We start from the raw sequence: 19,232 nt of genomic DNA, 5'->3' as shown, positions 1-19,232 counted from the left end.
GTGAAGTGGCAAACAATTTTATTACACAGTTAGTAAAAGGCTTTTTTTTTCTTTTTCTTAAAAGACATGCAGGGACACAGTTCCCTCCTGCAGGTTCACCTGCTGATTACGCTTTTAAAGTGCTACATTACAACTGTGAAAGTACCGGCACCTCACAGCAGAAAACTGAACGTGTGCTTTTATCAAGTCTGAAGTGGTGATAAAACAGCTGTTTCACAAGAGTGATTTGACGTGAAAAGGCAAAGCGTACAAGCCATTGCTAAAAAGTAGTAGGAAAATATGTGAAGAATTTTGCAGGCAAGTAAAGCGTCAGAGAAGAGGGCCTTGGTACGGATGCTGCTGGTTTGGGATCTCAGAGACGTCCTCTGAATCATGCAGAAAGCGTGTGGAGAAGGCACGCGCCCCCTCTCTTTAACAAATTTTGGGATGGATTCTGCAGTGTGGTTATGCAGGCTCACGTACTCTGCTTTACGATATGTATTCTGCTTTATGTCGGTGCAATATTCAACAGTAAACACGAGCCTTTTAACAAGGTGAAAGGATTTGGGGAGATTTCCTTACCTGCTACAAAGAAAGAGTAATTCATAGGGCTGAAAACTGCAGCTTTCATGGGGAGGTGACAGGTCTCCACAAAGCCCTCACTGACAAAATTATGAAAGCTGAGGAAAAAAACCAGCTTACTGGGGACTGCTGATGGGGAATCCTGGGTCCTTCTCCCTGCTTGCAGGGAGGTTTTGGACAAGTCACCATGTTATCTTCAAATGGGGAGAAGAGTCCCCATGTTCCCTCTCCCAGCAGAGGAGGTGAAGGGTAGTTAAAAGCCCTTCCTCTGACGGATAAAGCGCCAGGCACCGAGCAAATGATGAATATCTCAAGTTCACCTGGAGAGCAGCCCTGTCAGATCAAAATCAACACCTCACTATTGCATATATTTATTGTCCTTATCGTTTAAGGGAGGCACTTCTTGCATTTTTGGGCAAAGGGAAAGTGTTAGGAGGGAGGAGCAGCCGTTCACCCCATCACGGGGCTCTGACAAACCCTTCCCACCACAGGCCAAGCTCCGGGCATGACGGCTGTACTTTGCAGCCAGGTGCCAGGGAGCTCATCTCCCTCCTGCTCCCCTGCCAGCAGGAAGGTTGTATTTCGGGAAGCTGTGCCGAACAGCAGGAATCCAGGTGGAGCAAGTTACTGGACACAGTAAAGTGGGGAAGAAGCAACAGCCTGGATTAGGAGCGCAGCCCAGCCATCAGCAACCCGGCCATCAGCAACAGTTTAAAGCCCACGGCATCCTTGCGGACTCGCCGGATTGAAACCGTGCCAGCCCACAGCACGAGGCTTCTGCTGTGCAAATCCATCACCAGATCGCCAAACATTTTGCCCAGAACTGCCTCCTGCCACAGCTCCCCTGTTGCCCCCCAGCAAATTACGGGAGGGTGGGAACACCCAAAAGTCTGCGCTGGCATCTTCAGAGCTTAAAAAAAAAAAAAAAAAAAAGAAATCCTCTAGCTACAATAACCCTCTAACTACAAAAAAAGTAGTTTTGTTACTTTTGTGCCCCTGTGCTTTCAGGAGGGAGTAGATGAGATGGTGAACAGCCTGCAGCTGCAGCGACAGAAGAAGCGGGCAGCATGGCTGGGGATCGCTAAGCTCTGCCTAGAGCTAGAAACGCGTGCCAACAGCGACTGAGCAGGGTCGCTTCTGCCCCCGAAAGGTGCCCTGGGCAGGGGGAAGCTGAGGATATTTATTTGGCTTTGAGGATTTATCTTAAGAAATCTTACAGCCCAATCCCCTCGTGCTCCAAGCTGATCCCTGAGGATAGCAGGGAAATTATTATGGGCTGCAGTTTTAAACAGGACCTTCAAGATAACCCAGAGCATCTCAGCCACTGGGTAGGGCCTCCCTGCAGTGCGCGGAGTCGATCCTCTTTGCGTCCCAGCCTGGACATGAGTTTCCTATATTCCTATCCCCTAGCACCAGATATCGGGAAAGGCGAGAACTACATCCACCCTCCAAGCCAGGCTCTAAAAATACAGCCTAAAGATCAAAGATGCCCAACAATCCTGTGTGGGACCGAGTCCACTTAATGCTGCAATTGTGTGAAATGTTCCTCTTAAAGCATAATCACCCTTTCCCTGGCTGGAAGGGGGTGAAATGAGGTTGATACTTGAGAAAGCCGGTTAGATGAGGCTCTTTCCTGACCCTCAACTTCATCCCCAGGGTGTCAGTGCTGCATGAAGCGATCCCAGAACCCATCCCTGATCCTCAGGACCAGGGGAGGATGCTCCACAGCAAAGCACTGAAGCAGGATGACAGCACCCGGGAGAGCTTGTACGTGGTCTGACCTGGCACGTTCTCATCACGGGGGCATCTCTCGTCACGAATGAGCAGAAGGCAGCGTGACTTGGTGCACCGGGGTCCTGCTCGTGCACCCAACACCAGGGGAAAGGAGGACCAGAGACAAACCAAGGTCCCAGCAGCAGAGCCAGAGACACCAGGTAAGGCAAATTCAACATGAGGTGCCTGGTGAAGGCTGCTGCACAGATCCTCGGGCACGTTTTCAAGCCAAGATGAGCAGAGCCAACAAAATCAGCTCCACTTTTACAGGACATCTGCAAAACCTCTCCTTGCTGCACTGCCCGGAGGGACCTGGGGGGTCACCCCTTGGACCACCAGCACATGTTTCCCTGGGGCCTCCTGGGACCAAACAAGGACGACGTGGAGAATCGCCATGAGGACTTCCTTTTTTGACTCAAGGAATCACTCCCTGAACAAGACCCTCTCTATGGGTGTAAAAGGAGAAGACTACAGACAAGAAGATGGTTGGGAAATGGGAGGAACAGACCCAAACTCAACAGCATCACACAACCAAGGCCTCTTCCAGCAAAACCTTCCAGAAAGAGATTTAACAATGCCCCTACCATCCCCCCCACTGCTTCTTCAGGCTTCAAACGCGTTGGCCAAATTCCTGCTACGAAGAGGAATCGCCCAGGCTGAGTGACGGTCGTGGCATCCCATCCACTCCAGCGCTATTTCTGCAATCGAGCATACACCAGAAACGCCACAGCTGAAATCAGAGCGATGCCCACAGCTGGAACGACGTATGGCAGGGACGGTCCGTTGCTGTCCCCTGGGGGGACTTTGGCCTGAGACGAGCTGGTCGCAGTGCCACAGCCCCTGCTGGAGTCAAAAACTGGAGAGTTTCCAAGGGGACTGGCTCTGTCTCGGAGGTCGCTGCCTGCCCCGAGCTGGGTGCTGGGGTAATGGTCCACGCGGACCTCGTGGGTGCCCAGGGAGGTGCTGTCCCAGCTCGGAGGCGGACGGGAGCCTCTGCTTGCTCCAGCTGCCTCCTCTGCCCCGGGGTCTTCATGCACTGCTGGAGCCGGGCATCCTGAGGAGACTCTGGAGAGCGCTTCTCCTGAGCTCGAGCTATCCGTGCTCACCATGAGTGGGTCGCTGCTGAAGGTAAGGCTATCGGACGCCCCGGAATAGGGGCCGCTGGGCCCCCGAGAGCTCAGCCGTCTGCCGGCTGCTTCTGGGCTCTCCCCCGCTGTGGAGAGGAGGACGCCCGGCTTGCTGAGCTCCACATCCCTCTCCACATTGCTGCAAGACACCCAGATGCTTGTGGCAGAGCTCACCCGGGAGGCCGTCCTCCCAGAGGTGCCTTCAAAGCTTCCCGCAACAGTCGGGAGAGGGTCCGCCAAGGCCGGGAGCACCTTTGGGAGACAACAAGAGGGGCTGGGTGCCATGGGGAGCACCCATTTGGCCTGGTCTCGGGCACCCACATCACACAACAAGCCCACTTCAGTGTTCAACCACCACATCTCCAGCCACTAACAGCGAGGTTGGGTCACGGGTGACTCCCAGGGCTGGGAGAATGAGCAGAGCAGGGAGGTACTGGGGCTCCAGGGAGCCTCTGGGATTCAGGGGAGACACGGGAAGGAAGGAGGGCGAGACAAGCAGCGAGGAGAGGGGTGGAAACAGGCACCTGGAAGCCAGGAGACTAACTGGCAAGTCAAGGAGGGGAAATAAGGAGTCAAAGACCAACAAACCTTGGCTCCCTTCTCCCATGCTCCAAAATACAGCGTCCGGACAGGGACATGAACACAGTGGGGAAAAAAGGCCTGAATAAACTCGCCACCAGGTCAAAATCTTACACTGCAGCAGAAAATCTCCCAACCAGGGGGAGTTCACAAGGACCTGAATGAAATGCAAGCAGCAATGGGAAAGGTCACCTACTTTCTCATTTGTCGGCATGGAGGGGGTGCTGCTGGCCGTCTCCCCCACGGGCACTTTTGTCTCTTGTACAGGAGGCTTCAGGGAGGTGTCGCAGGATGGGGAAGCGTTTCTGGGCGCAGAGGTAGCAAGTGGGGTGGTTGTTTCCATCCGAGCATCTGTCGGGGAGAAAACAAAACGTATTGCGTTAATCAGGAGACCTAAAAGGTGAGTTTTGCTCTTCCTCAAGGCTGCTGCAACAGGATACTCCCAGAGCTGAGGAGGCGGCACAGGGAGCAGGACCCAGCGCTGCTGGGCGCTGCCGACGTGGCCCTGGCTCTGCCGTGGCACCCGAGCTCTCCCGGTAGGTGCAGGTAAACCAGACGGCAGCAGCCAAGCCAGCACCCCCGATCTGTTCCTCCCTTCGAGAGTGGGGTGGCCCCAGGCTGCTAAAACGGGGGTGTAGACTTTCAACTGGGGCATTTTACATCAGAAATGAAGTGTTTCTGCCAGGTCCTGATCAGGACGTTGTGCCAAAATACAGCGAGCAACAACAACTGGAGGGAAAGCCAGGGGAAAACAAGCAGCCAGGCTGGATTTCTGCACAACCCAACCTCGCTCCCTTCCTGGAGGAGGTCACTGCGGCCCAGGAGATGGGAGAGGAGATGGGTGACAACAGCACAGAGAGCTGTTCTCTACACCTCCACGAGTGCTCATGGGCCACGAAGGCAGATGCAATCTTGGGCTGTCTGGCACCAACAGCCACAGCTCCCACCGTTCTTTGGGAGGGTCCCCGTGGCCTCCCAGCGGGGCCCTACCCCACACCTGCATCTTCTCTGCCACTCTCCACCCTCACCGTCAAGCAGGACAGGCATCCGGCAGCACCTTCAACCCTGCTCCCTGTCAGCACAGTGGCTACACAGAACTGCTGGGAAGGAAACCCACCTCCACCTCCTCTGTGCTCTCGCAGCATGTCAACCCGCTTCTGCTCTGCATCGAACTGCTGCTGTATGAGGAGGGGGCTGCGCACATCCACGAAGCTGCCCGGGGGCTCGCCGTGCTCGGAGCTAGGCACAGCCTGTTTTCTTGGCGGTGAGTCTGGGGGCTGCGGCTCCCCGCTGCAAGCGGTCTCCTCCAGCCTTGGGGATGATGCAGTGGAGATGTAGAAGTCCTCTTCGGGCTCATTCCTGGGCTGCTCAGGGCTGCGAGCAGTGCCCGCATCCCTCGGTGGAAAAGACCTGCCCAAACCCAAGCCTGGCGCTCCGCGGTGCAGGTGGTTGGCGTTCCCGAAACACCCGTTGTCCACACACACCGGGTGCTGCTGGCGGCTCAGCCAGTCCCGGCCCCGCTCAGGGGCGGCAGCCGATGGTACAACCACGCTGGCTGCCCCGGGGGTCCCCGCTGCCGCCTGCACGGCCTCGGTGGAGTGCAAATTCCCCTCTCCACTGTGCCCATCGCTCACTCCGTCACGGACCACGCTCCCAGGCGGAGGCGTCTGAGGACTCTCTTGCTCCAGGAGTTTTTTGGGGAGCTGGAAGGAAATGAGCTGTGTTAAATCGCTGTGCCAGGATGAGGGGGACTGGGACCACCGACGCGAGCCTGGTGACGAAGGGTTTCTCTCCTTGGCACCCACCACACAGCTTGCAGGAGGTTTGCATGGGGTCAGGGGCTGTGGAGGGGAGCCTGGATTAACAGAGCGGACCCTGCACTCCCATCCATGGAGGGGAAGCAGGAGAGGGGAGCAGTTATAGGACCATACGTAGGCTATAAGTTACCAGATGCACCAAGCATGCAGCAGAGATCAGCAGCGAGAGGCTGCTTGGGGTGTCCTTGACCGAGCCTGGCACTACCACAGACTCCCCACCATACCAACGCTCCTGTCCAAAAGGGACCTTTGTGTCCCCGTCTGACGCATGCCCCACTCACCGATTCCTCCACTGGGGCCCTGGCGTCCAGGTCCATGCTCGTGGTGGTGGCAGCACCGGGCAGGAGAGGCGGATGGCCGCCGACAGGCAGGTCTCGGCACGGCTTCTCAGCTAACGGGGCGCCCGGAGCAGGGTTCGGCCTCAGGGACGGCGTCTGGGCACCGATGGAGGAGATGGCGGGATGGGCGTCGCTGGCTGCAGGAGGGAAGGAGGCAGCAGCGGGAGCTGGGGGAGCCAAGGCAGTTTGTGAGCGGGGACGTCGGGGGAAAAGCCGAGGAGGCAGAGGGTGAGCGTGGGGCCGAGGCAGCCCCTCGCCTGCCCCTGCTCTGTCCCCACATCGGCCAAGCCCACAGCACCCCCTCATTCATCTTTCCATCTCTGCTCCCGGTGAGAAACCCAGCCCACCGCCAACCCAAGCACCTTTGAACAAGGACCCCATCATCTCCAGGCACGTCACCGGGGTGAGGGACATCCCCAGGGACAGTCACAGTCACCCCAAGGCCCCTGGGAAGCCAGGGCAGGGCAAGAGGCCAGCTGCTTGCGGACACCAGGAGATGTGGTCAGGTCCCCATCTCCACCAGACCCCTGGGGCAGCACTCGGGGGTGACGAGGCTACATACGGGCTTGCCAGGAGTCATATACGTGCTGCAGCTCGTCGGCCAGGTGCCCCGCGTTGTTCTGGCGTAGCGCGTCGATAAGATCCGGCACCCAGCCCTGCCGGCACTTCAGGTGCTGATAAAACCTGTAGACGGTCGCGTGGCTCCCCCGCGTTTCCTCCCGGGTGTGAAGTTCATCCTAAATAAACCACACAGGGCATCTAAGAGAGGCTCTGGCTTAGAGATAAGGCAGCTATACGTTGCCTGAGCTATACATTGGGGAAGGAGCCCGGCAGGACTCAGGAAAGGAGGAAATTACTCTGTCAGCATCGGTCAGGCAGCTCAGGGAATCGGCCAGCGACGCCACACGGATGTTCTTGAAATTCTTGAGGTTTTTCAAAATGTAGTCGTACACTTTCTCTTCGGCAAGACCCATCCTGGCTCAGCACCTGCCGAGAGAAAGAGAGAGACTTAACGTGAGCGGAGGGCTGCTGCTAACGCTCGGCTTTTCTATAGGAGCTTGGGCTTTTCCATAGGAGCCTGGCTCCTCGGCACAGACACCCAGCCTCGCCACGGCGGCCATCGGTGCGGGGGGAAATCCTGGGTGGAAAACACGCAAAGACAAAATACTCGGGTTGAAGTTCAACTCCCGACTCCGCTCGCACAGACCTATCTCCCTCCTGCCATTGCCCAGCCCGTGTTTACGCTCGTCCTTTTTGCGGCCGGCTGGATCTCGCGACACGAGCGGCGCAGGGTCACGCCAGGCGAAGGCGGCCAAGGCTGGGATCCTGCTTTAGGCCCTGGGCGACGCAGCTTCTCGCCGATGGAAGAGGATGGCGGAGGAAAAGCAGTAACGCTCCTTCTGGCGGGGCAACGGCAGCGCGGGAGGGGCAGGCTGCGGCAGGAGCCTACCTGCTCCCTCGGCCGGGCCCCCTCCTGCCCCGCAGCTCGGCCTTCCCGCTCCCCGGGGAGAAACCAACTTGAAAGAGCCCCCCCGGAGCTCCCTGCTCGGCGGGCCCGGGGGATGCTGCGGGCCCCGGGCTCCGCTGCGAACCGGGCGCGGCCCGTTCCCCCCACCCTCCGCAGAAATCCCCTACCTGCGCCCGCCGCCGCCGCCGCTCGCTCCGGGGAAGGCTCTGAGCCCGCCCACCCCGCGCGTCGCCGCCGCTGATTGGCCGCCGCCTACGCCCGTCGCGGTGATAGACAAGCGCTGTGAGGAAGGGGAGGGGGGAAGTGCCCGCCCTCTCCTCCCCGGGGTCGGATCCGGACGGCGGGGCGGGCCCGGGGCCGCGGGGCCGATCGCGGCCGTCACCCCGTGGCGGCGGGACGGGGCCGCCTCCCGCACCGGCAGGCGGCAGCACCGTGACGGGAACGTTCCCCGGGCACCTGGCGGAGGGATCCCGCTGTGGCCGCATCGCCCCGCCCCTCGCCCCGCCCCCTTCGCCCCGCCCCGGCCCTGTCAGCGGAGCGCGCCCTGCATGGAGCCGCACCATGGCGGCAGCGACGGCGGCGGCGGCGGCAGGAGCGGGCGGGCGGCTGCGGGGACGCCGCTGAGGGCCGGCAGCCCCGCGGCGGGGCGCTGAGGGGCGGCGGTGCCTCCCCCCCGCCCTTCCTTCCCTTCCCTTCCCCTTCTTTCCCCCGACCCCCCGCGCCCTCCCCCGGCGCGGCGTCCATGGTCGCGGCCGCCCGCCGCGGCGTCGCACCGGAGCCGTTGGGCGGTGGCGAGAGCCAGCGAGGGAGAAGGAGCGGGCCCGGCCCGGCGCCGCCCGCCGCGCCGCAGGTGAGCGACCGCCCGGCGGGGGGGGAGGCGGCGGGGATGGGCCCGGGGTTGTTATGGCGACGCGGGGGCGCCCGGCGGGGCCTCTCCGGGCGGCACCCACGCGTGTCCGCGGCCTCTGCGTGGGGCCCGCCTCAGCCACCTCCCCCGCCCCGTGGGGTTTATTTTTTTAATAATAATAAAAAGGGAACGGCGGAGTGGGCGTGTGAACTTCCACACGCGCGTCTGCAGTGGCCCACGGCCCCCTCCCGCCCCGCACCCGTAGGGGCGGCCAGGGGGGTCCCAGCTGGGGACCCCCCTCTCTGCCACCCGTCGCCGGGCAGCAGTCAGGCCCCACGATGTCCAGCCACGCCACGGCTCGCCTCTCCCTGCCGCAGGATCGCCGGGCTCCGTGGACACCGGCGCGCAGGACGCCGGGGGTCCGGCACTGGGCCCCCCGTGAGCGAGCAACACACCGGCCGTGCTCGGCCTGACCCACAGCCTCCTCGGCGGCTCTCGGCCTGTGCTGGGGACGTAAGGCTTCTTCTCGGGAGGGGTACGCCAGCCTTGTAGGCTCACGGCCTGGCTCCCACCCTGTGCTGTCCCTCGGGGAGATGCTCCAAGCCGGAGCGTTGGAGGGGACACCCCTCTTCGCCGCGAGGTCCGAGGGCTGCGTCCCCTCCTCACCGGTGTCTCCGCGTATCCCAAATGGGAACGTACAGGTCGCCACGCTCCTGGCTCTCCCACGCTCGGGTGGATGCGTCCTCCCTCCTCGGCCAGCGCTTGCTTATTTCTGATCTTGGATGTCATCGAGGGTGGAAAATGTGACAGGAAGGAAGGGAGGCTTTTTTCCCTCCTGCTAAATATGGACTGACATTAAAATCCAAATACTGTCGTGAAAGGAATCCCAGCCCCTGTTTGCTGGAGGAGGGAAAAACGATGTTTTCTGCCTTTTCGGCTGCAAGGTTCCAGCTGGGAAGTTTCGCAAGGAGTGGCGGGGTCCTTGCCGAGAGCCTCAGGAATTTACTTTGCTTGTTCGCAGGACTGTCTCCACAGCGTATTACGCTAAAAAAATTAGTCATCCCTTCTCTGCCCGTCTCTGGCTGGGGGGAGCTTGCTGCGAGCATGCGGGATGCTTTGAAGATATTTAGGGATTTTTCCTCTCCTGTACAAAGATTTGTAGAAATGAAAGGGGTGCAGGCAAATAAAACTGCAGCCCCAGCCGGAGTTTTTCATCCTTCTTTATTTTAATTCCTGTTGCTGCAGCAGCCGATGGCAGGGAAGGAGGTGCACGGGGTGGCTGCAGCCGATGCAGGGAGCTGCCGGGTTTACCGGGAGGATTTATGTCTCTCTCCGTCAAGAATCAGATGCAAACTCATGCTGTTATTCCCCCGGTGAGGTTGGGAAACTAGCTTGATGCGGGGCTCTGGGACGAGGAACGGTACCCTGGGGATGGTCACGGTGCTTCCAGCTCCCCTGGTGACTTCTGCTGTGGCCAAGGTGAAGAGCCAGGATGTTTTGGGGGGGCACGGACCACAGCTTCGCTGGGACCTGGGGGTGCTACGCGAGAGAGACTTTTCGCCGGGCAGAAAATGGACGCTGCCGCCTTCTCCTTCTCCGTGTTCCTCTCTGTCCCCGTTGGAGAGCTTTTTGGGGGGTATCTGTGGGAAGCTCCAGGGCATTTGCCTGATCTTTATAGAAACAGTTTGTTAAAGCAGTGGGGGGGACACGGGGAGGTGCTGAAAATAGATGTTTCCCGTTTCCAGGGGCATTGCTGTCCTGGCGTTGGTGCGGCTGTATTGTTTTCAAGCTAATAGGATACACAGCTCTGCTTTTCTGAAATGTCACTCTCAAATAACTAATGCTTTGTGCGGATCCGTGATATTGGTCTAAGTCCAACATCAACATCCTTGTGGAAGAGTAGTTTGAATTCCCTCTCTCCCCGTCTCCTCCCGACGACGACCTACGTCTGTTCTCCTCCAGCCCTCTGTGTTTGCAGCAGGACGGCAGATCCCGATCCAGCGGGAAGGGCGCAGGTTGCGTGACCTCTGCCGTGCTCGGCCCGCGGGTCTGCCCTAACTGCTTTGGGTGAGGCAGTGCTGAGCCACGGTTGCACGGTCGTGGTCTGCGTGATGCCTCGAAACACTGGGGAGTGTGGGGTGGGTTATTTCGGGTAGAACAGAGCGCCCGTATGCTTCCGTAGAGTCAGGAGTAGCACAGCAGACACACAAGCTGCTGGCTGGTGCTTTATTCTTGGTGTTGCATGGGAAGGAGGTCTGCCCTCACGGCCGCTTTCTGGTCTCATTCACAAATCTCATTTTCCTCTTGAAATAAAACAAATCCCTGGGCTTTCCTGTCGCAGTGGAAATCATTTCAATGCGACCAGGTCCGTAAGCATCTCCGAAGCCTGCGGACAGGAAGAAACACTAGAGCGAAGAGGTAGGAAATGTCCGTGCTTATAGCAGTGGGCTGATTCATCTCCCTGCTCTTAACTCTTTCCCTCCTGCTTTTGGTGAGATCCAGCTGTTCTGCTTCCAGGCTTGGAGGCTGAGGAGAATATCGCCAGCTCTCCTCTAGCTGGATCGCAAAATACTGCTGGGTTTTGTACGTTGTGTTTACGTGGTTTGGGGTGGAAAAGGAATAGGCTGTTGGGGGTGTGCGGTTATCTGATTCGGATAACCGGAACATCGGCAGTCACATTAGGAAGGATTAATATTTAATATATGGGCTATGAACCATTGTGCTTAATCACTATCTGAAGGGCTTAGGAAGAGATTTACCGATAAGCAAGTGATTCCCGAACTGTCCGGAATGATTTCTTGCATCTTCCTCGGGAGCAGCTGGTCCTGGATATCGCTGGAGGCTGGCCTGATCCTGTTCTTCCTGATGTCCCTAGCTTTTGTAAGTGGGTAGAGTGGCTTTCATCACAAGTGTTCTCTTCTCATTAAACCCACAAAAAAACACTGGAAACCCTTTTTCTCTGATACAACTCCCGTGGCGGTACTGCAAGCCATAGTAGCTGGCAGTGCTTGAAACTTATGTTTGTAGCCAAAGCTCACGGGAACCGTGTCTTGGGCTCCGTGGACGCCATCACTGTCGCATACGTCTGCCCAGCCACAAGCCCCGAGCTGCCTCATTCACACTTTTCTCTGGCTGATGTCTTCAGGAGACCTTGAATTTCATCCGTGCCTCCAGCATGGTCCTGGAAACCCTTGTGACAGCGGTGCTGCTTCCCACATTGACCCACGTGGTTTGTTTTTTGTTTTTGTTTTTTTTTTTTTTTCAGGGTAAGGTGTTTTGTAGCAGAGCAAGGCGAGGGCCGCCCCTCAGGGTTGGGTGCCGCTGCATTTATGCAGGGAGGAGGTGATGGTGGGGGACACGTCAGGGCACACAAATAATCCATCTCTGCTGCCGCCTGTCCTGCGGGACTAAATCTGACCGTGCACTGTACGACTGCGGTCGGTGGGGCTGTGCGTGTCCTGTGGGTCAGCGTTGAGCTGGTTTGAGGTTGGGAAGCGGAGGTGGGAGGTGGAGGTCTCATTGTGACTCTGGTGGGACTACTGGGGTTCTTCTAAATTTGAGGGTTGTGTCTTTGTCTTGGGAAACCCCGCTTTAGGTTGCAGGAGGGTACGTGCTTGCCTCCCCCTTCCTGCCCTGCCCAGAGTCAAAACTCACATAAACTGAAAGCATCAGGCGTGGCCATCAAACCCATTTTTGCTGTGGTTACACACACAGTACTGCTGTGTTTATGGTGGCTGCAGTTTTGATGGTGGAAGTTGAAACAACTGAATGTGGGTTGGGTTTTGGCCTGTTGGTCATGTAGGAAATCCTGGTGGCTACTGTAACAGGCGTGGAGGTTAGAAGTTTTTTTTAAAAATGGAGTGGGTGCTGCTTTTACCCCAAAACATGTGTGGGAGAATACCCCTTTTATTCCATGTGCAAATGGATCGCTTGCTTAGGCAGCGAGTCCTCTTTATTGCAGAATAATTTGTTGTCCTAATTCCTTCCTGTTGAAGCAACTCCATTTTGCATGGAATAATTACTACTAATTTGGACCTGGGATGGAAAACAAGAGTTCTCCGACTTCAGAAGAGTAGACAAGAGCATAACCTCTGCCTCTCCTGGGTGAGTCCATGCCATCCCTCCTCTAAAGCAAAATTAAAACCTGTACGTGAGACCAAACACCTCGGGTTGGTGGGAGGGAGCAGGAGATGTAGGTGTCACCAATATTCAGCCTTCTGCTGCTGAAGGGAGCTGCGGACATCTGTGGTGAGGGGGAACGGACCACCGCCTCCTTCCTTCTTGGCTAACACTGAGGAGCAAATAAACAAAAATGTTCTCACTGCGCTGATGTGAAAAGCTGCTTCTGAGCTGGTCTGGCGTGTTGGTGTGTTCCTGGTGCCTCGGCCAAGTACTTGAGACCTTTTTATTGCCATAACGAGGACTTCCACATCCTGCCTAACAGTCTAACTCGAGCAGCGGCTATTTTCTGGTCCTTCCGGGAAGACATCCCTGTTCTCCCTCCCTTTGCGCAGCGAAGGGAAGCCAGCCAAATTCCTTCCCTCTCCCAGATCCCCGCATGTTTGAAGAAAAGGAGGTGCAGGCATCCTTCCTGGCTTCCCCGGCGTTTACCTGGGAAGCACGAGATTAATTTTTACCTGGGAGCTGGGACTGTTTAGCCTGGAGAAAAGGAGGCTGAGGGGAGACCTCATCGCTCTCTCCAACTGCCTGAAAGGAGGTTGTAGAGAGGTGGGGGTCGGTCTCTTCTCCCAGGTAACAAGTGATAGGACAAGAGGAAATGGCCTCAAGTTGTGCCAGGGGAGGTTTAGACTGGATATTAGGAAATTTTTCTTCACCGAGAGGGTTATCAAGCATTGGAACAGGCTGCCCAGGGAAGTGGTTGAGTCGCCATCCCTGGAGGTATTTAAAGGACGTTTGGATGAGGTACTTAGAGACATGGTGTAGTGGTGGTTTTGGCAGTGTTACGTTTATGGTTGGACTTGATGATCTTAAAGGTCTTTTCCAACCTATATGATTCTGTGATTCTGTAATTACAGCGCGAAGGTACTGCAGGCGGGATGGCCTCTGCCCGTCTCGCAGCCGCCTTCCTCGGCGCTGGTAGGTTCATCGTATTCTGCTGGCGGGGGTGGTGAGCACTGAGGCCATGTCCTCGTTTTCCAGAGTGCTGCGTGAATGTCTCTTCAGGCTGAGTCCCGGAGGCGGTGGAAATGGGAGATGTCTAGCCTGGAAATCCCAGCTGGCAGGAGACGTGCTGCGAGCGAGACGGGCTTCCCAGTGTCTGGATACCTGACCGCTAGAAACCTTGGCTGGTGGATGCTACCTGCCTGCGGGGTTAGACGGGGCGTTTTAAGACCTGTATTCATAACTTGGGGGTCCAAAACGCTGTTTGACGCTCCAAGCTAGATCGATAAAAGCGTGTTAGAGACGGATCGCAGAGGTGCTGCGGCAGCATACCAGCCTTAAAAACAGAGTTTGACGTGTTCGAGCTTGTAGGTTTTGTGCATCCGAGTTAAGTAATAGGTGACAGGAAACCTTGATTCAGGTATGAGCAGTGAATCAATCAACGCTGGATTGCTCTGTGGCTGAACCAGCTCCCCCTTGGGATGACTGCCTTCCCATATCACGCCTGATGTTTCGAAATAACCTCTCAGAGTTACGATTGTTCTGATGATCTAAAACCCAGGGGTTTAGCTCAGTCTGGTCTCCACCCCGTCGGCGGTGACCTTGCTCCAGGGCTGCAGAGAGCAGCAGACATTTCTGGTTTAACTGCTGAAGGCAGGATGTCTCCCTGGGTCTGTGCTCAGGTCCTCTCCTCCAAGAAGCTGGGGATCTTCTGACCAGAAGGCAGCTTGTAGAGGGTTTCTCCAAAAAGGATACCCAACCATCCTCACTTGTCTTCTGTGCATCCAGCATGTCATGTTCTGTGTCTGTTATTTTTAGTGTACCGTCTGGTGTGCTCATGCAGGCTCATCTTTAACTTTGGTTGACCAGGTGGTAGGAAGAGCAGTGATGAGAGATGATGTGAATGGGATGGACTAGGCAGCTCTGGGGCTTTTCTGAAGCATTGCTACCCTCAGGAATGCTGATAATACCTGCAACTGAGTGGTTCAGCCGTTGTGGTGATCTCTGTGGTACTTGCAAACTGAGAAGCAAATCCTCCTTTAATCTCTAGGACTGTGTGGCGTCCATCCCTTGCTTGCGACCCTGCGTTTTCAGAGTTGGTGTTTCAATTCATACTCTGGGGATTTCATTCACAAATTGCGGCTGGCTAAGGGCTGATGTTACCATTTTGTGTTAATAAATTACGTCATGGTACGTGTCAGAGAGTGTTCTGCAGCCGGGAAATCTGTTCCTGGCCTCAACGTGCGTTGCAACCAGCTTGAAGTCCTGCTTGCTCCCAGTTGAGCATCTCTTACTTCACCCTTTGAAATAGCTGTCTTGTCCTTGTGAGCTTTCAGGTGAGCACTGAAGTGATAACTGATGGTGTGGTCTCAAGAGAGGTCTTGACAAATCTGGGGAAGGTTCTCTGTTTACTCTATTTGGAAAAAAAAAAAAAAAAGGGAAAGGGAGGACCTGCATTGACCTGGAGGTCAGTCCACTTAACGTAGGGAGATATTGGCCATAGCTGTGCTTACTCCATCCACAGAAGACTCTGCTACGCGCTGGGCAGACCCAGCCCCTGACCAGGGACAGGAGGAGAAACGGAGACGGAGGAAGAAGTGACCTGCCTAGGCAGTGAAACAGGCTAGCGGAAGAAAAGCTGGGAAGGCAGCTCGTGTCTGGCTGCTGGTGGGAAAGTGCCCTGGGAGACTCGGCTAAACCCGGGGGGCAGAAGGGACAGATATTACAGTCACGATGCTGTTAGAGTTTTCTAAAAGGCAGAAACTCTCAAGTAAGTAAATCTTACTAAGAGGAGAAATATGAAGAACAGGATTTGCTTTTTTTTTTAAAAAAAAAAAAAAAGCATTTTAGTGGTTTATAAAGATTCCAGCAGTGCTCTGGGAAAGGGCAGCCTCTTGTTCCAGGCACTGTGCATGGAGCAGGGGGTTATCCTGGCTCTCAACCTGAAAGTTTTGAGGTACCATAAATTTTTCTCATGATAGTGTGTGGCAGGACAGCATGCAAAACTTTCCTGCTGCTTTACAATTTGAATAATATTTTATCATGCCAGCAGCTAATCATCTCACTTTTGTTCCAGAAGCAAAGCTCTTATGGATATTTTCGAGAAGCCTGAAAATAAATATATTCACATGTGTTTTCCAGTGTTGCTTAACACGTGGTATACCTCAGAGCCTCTGGATTTCACTCTTGCAAACTGGCCACTCTTGAGTATGAAGGCTCAGAAGTGTAACTTTAGGCCTGCTCTCAGCTGTGCGTGTACATATTTAGTTAGTCTCTAACTGGAAGTACAAACTTAGTCTTCCCTTGTTTCTCTGCATTGCTCGAGTGGAAGGGCAGTGCCTTAGTCTGTCTGCAGCAGCCCAAATGCTGCAGCTTCATGTCTGTCTCCTAGAGGACACTAATGCCATCCATGCTAGACCTGAATGATGAATTAGAGATGAACGGAGATGAGTTAGAAATGAATAATAAATTGGAAAGCATGGATAATCCTCAAGATTTTCTCTTGAGGAGACTTTAAACCTATTTGGCTACAGACAGAGAGATGTTTTTAATCCCAGTCGCCGTGTAGAATTTTCATTCTCATTCTGGTGGCAGGGTGGGAATGCCAGGCGGGATCTTTGGTCGACTCAATGGCAGCAGCTTGTTTTTAGGTACTCGGCTAGCTGGAAGACTGTGACTGGGATTAAAGAGGTTAAATTATTTTCTAAGGTTATCTAGGAGCATATGGAAGAGAAATGGGAAGCCATGGCTAGCATGGTTTTACTTCGCAGTTTTGTGAACAAGGTTTTACTACTTTTTGGTTCTGCTTCACTCGGTCCTTCAAAATCTTTCTACTGGGCAGTGGCCTCCAAGAGCTTAATTTGTTGATCCCTATTTTTTTCCATCATTTTAACCCTTTGAGAAATTTAGTGTATGCAGATTGCTGTGTAATGGGTGGATTTGCATTTCAGTCCTCCACTGGGCTCTGAAAGTCTGCACAGGTTGGCGAGCTCATCTAGAGCAGGCTACAGACATTTCCCGTTGGACCATGGGAGAATCTCTTATGTAGCACTGTTTTTTAGGAAAAATATTCAGCCAACTCACCCATCATCTTTTCTATACCTGGCTTCATCTGCAGTGGTTGTGTACGAGTTATTTTTTCACTCCGGTAGATACCTGGGGGTGAAATCTGTGACCCAGCCATTTGTCTGCGTTGCAGCAGTGCCTGCTCTGGGGCTGTATTTCAGCTCTCGCTGTGCTGAGCAGGCAGGTCTGGCCTCCCAGAATCCAACGTCCAAACGAATAAAATGCATAAAGGAGGTATTGTTACAAAGGGAAGCTGAGGCACGGGCTAGCTGACATACAAAGGCAGCTTTGGAAGGGTTAAGATGAATTTCTGCTCTCCTGGGAGGTAACTTAAATACTGCACGATCCTCCTTTCTAATATCTTAAAACATGATTGAAGGAGGCATGGGATGGGCAGCTCGGAGCCTTGTCTGTCCATGCAACCCAGTCTTGAAGAACATCTCCTCTTGCTTGTCTCCTCTAGCGTGTAGAGGAAGAGCGGCTCTGCTGTCCCCTCCTCAGCTGAGGCTCCAGAGAGGCTGGCAAACCCGGCGGCTGTGTGAGCGTTTTCCACCCTGGGTCCATCAGCGTGTAAAGATGGCTTGGAGGGTCACCAAAGTGTCTCCATCCCTCTCGGTCACTGCTGAGCAGGAGTTCGTGCCCTTCGGTCAGGGATTTACTCTTTGCCTTCCCTGAAATTTGTTAAACTGAGTTCAGTGCCTGTGCGGAGGTAGTTGTCTTTTTGCCAGGATACAGCATATTCTGTGGGGGGTGTTTGAGTTTACGTAACTTCCCATATGTTGCCCTCTTCGTGTAGAAACATGGAGATAAATTGTGAAATGCAGGGAGCTGCTTTGAAAGAATATCCCCTTAGCTGGATCTCGGCCTGTTTGTGGCAAGAAAAGAGGAACCCAAGGAGCCCTCTGTCCTTATTTTCTCTCTTGTACAGCTGAGTGAGCAGTGTGGGATGGAGCACCTGATGCTGCCCCGTTGCCTAACGCTGTGATGCTCCTCCGGGAAGAGGGCATGGTGAGCTGTCAGCAGGCTCGAGAGCAGGCACGTGCTGTTAGGAAGGGCAGTGGTTTCTCCGTGGAGGTGCTGCAGCCCTGGCATCATTCCCTGCAAGCCCTCTTCCAAAGCTGCAGCATTCCCTACAGCGCATCTGCCCAGCAGAGAGGTTGGCGTTTTCGGTGGAAACCTTAAGTCGGCGTTAGTTGAACCAGTTGACTGGACCTGATCTTGCCAGGTGCTGCTTGGTCTCCGTTCCCATGTAGATCGAGGGAGTCTGAGGACGCTCGGCATCTTGCAGAAGAGGGTTCTTTGGCTCCTGTGGGACACAAGCCTGGCAGCTGGTAGGAGATTCATGGCTCTTGTTTGCTGCAAACTTGAAAGAAGCTGTTCATGCATCCGCCCATCTTGTTTCTGCTCATCAGGTTTGAAAATGGTTCAGTCACAAGTGTAAGAGCAATTGTAGGCATGATGCTGCCAGAGTTTGCAGCCTGCCTTTACCAAATAATTACTCAGCACGTAATGAGGGTATCTGAAAACATCCATTTCCATTCCTTCTCCAACCCCCTGGAGCAAAGCCAAGAAGCTCAGCCCCTAAACAACCCCTCCTTTTGAACTTTAAGGTTGAGAAACTGAATTTTTACTGAAAACTGTGCTTATTTGACTGGTGGACAGAGAACGAAGAAGTCTGTGCACACGTGCATGGGAGAGGTGGAAAGTCCTGGGGGGGAAAAAGTGCTTCAGAGACGAGCCACGCAGGTCTGATGATAGCTAGGTGGAAACTTCAGCCAGGGCTCCTGGGCAGCGAAGCAGCCTCAGCGGTGACGGGAAAGCTGAGCTCCTCAGCATCCAAGCCCAGGAATTGACCTATTCAGTGGGTTTTTTTGGTTGTTTTTTTGTTTTGTTTTGTTTTTTAAGTTACTGCAAGATCATGACTGTTTTTAGGAAGCCGAGGACTTTGCAGTTGCTCAGTACTTGCTCAGCTGCTTTTGTATGGATTATTTGGAATGATTTTATTTTTGCAGAGCGGATTTAGAGTTGCTGACATGGGATCTTTGGAGATGAGTGTATTTAGCTGCTGTGGAAAGATGCAGCGGTGCAAGCCTCTCCTAGCTGCTGCGAGGGGAGGAGGGCTGGCCGCTGAGGTCCCAGCGAGGCAGTGCCTGGCTTGGTGGTGGTGGCTTCGTTAAAGGTGACTGATCCCTGGACACGCAGCCTTCAGGCAGCGTGGCGGACTGAAAGACCAAACTTGTAGTTTAATCTGTTTAAGCTGGCTCTGCTGCCTGCAACAAGTTCCTGCCTGTTGGTGCCTGGGTGTGGAGATGGGGATCTCACCCACTGACAGTTTGGCTCAGTTTGGGAGAGAATCTTTAAAATCGTGTTTTGCAGCGTTTAAGGATTCCTCCTGTAATGGGACTCACAGTGCAGCTTCCTGCACAGCCATTAGCACAGGGAGGGTGTTGCAGTGTGTGTACGAGGGATTTCGTTTGGGGCCATTCAGTGCCCCATAGGTTGAGAAATGTGATGCAGATTTAAGGGAATTTAGGT

General features: G+C 54.9%; 2 protein-coding genes across 4 annotated transcripts in view; one reads left to right on the top strand and one right to left on the bottom strand.

The window, feature by feature from the left end:
• On the bottom strand, positions 1 to 7,791 carry MAVS (mitochondrial antiviral signaling protein). The gene is made up of 7 exons (XM_075499500.1): positions 7,300 to 7,791; positions 7,053 to 7,182; positions 6,757 to 6,932; positions 6,139 to 6,370; positions 5,164 to 5,743; positions 4,237 to 4,391; positions 1 to 3,713 (listed from the first exon to the last, which is right to left on the bottom strand). The coding sequence occupies exons 2-7, from the start codon at positions 7,167 to 7,169 to the stop codon at positions 3,027 to 3,029; spliced, it is 1,947 nt and encodes a 648-aa protein (XP_075355615.1). The 5' UTR covers positions 7,170 to 7,182; positions 7,300 to 7,791; the 3' UTR covers positions 1 to 3,026.
• A 250-nt stretch (positions 7,792 to 8,041) lies between these two features.
• Positions 8,042 to 19,232, top strand: part of PTPRA (protein tyrosine phosphatase receptor type A) — a 132,461-nt gene continuing 121,270 nt past the window's right edge. For all 3 annotated transcript variants that reach the window (XM_075499486.1, XM_075499488.1, XM_075499487.1), the window contains exon 1: positions 8,042 to 8,513. In XM_075499486.1, coding sequence (XP_075355601.1) covers positions 8,406 to 8,513 — 108 coding nt within the window. In that variant the 5' untranslated portion in view covers positions 8,042 to 8,405. The remainder of the gene's footprint in view (positions 8,514 to 19,232) is intronic.

The sequence above is a fragment of the Mycteria americana genome, chromosome 4 (genome assembly GCF_035582795.1).
Source record: "Mycteria americana isolate JAX WOST 10 ecotype Jacksonville Zoo and Gardens chromosome 4, USCA_MyAme_1.0, whole genome shotgun sequence".
Lineage (NCBI taxonomy): Eukaryota > Metazoa > Chordata > Aves > Ciconiiformes > Ciconiidae > Mycteria > Mycteria americana.
The sequence above is the reverse complement of the archived record's forward strand: the minus strand, read 5'-3'. Positions and strand labels throughout refer to the sequence as shown.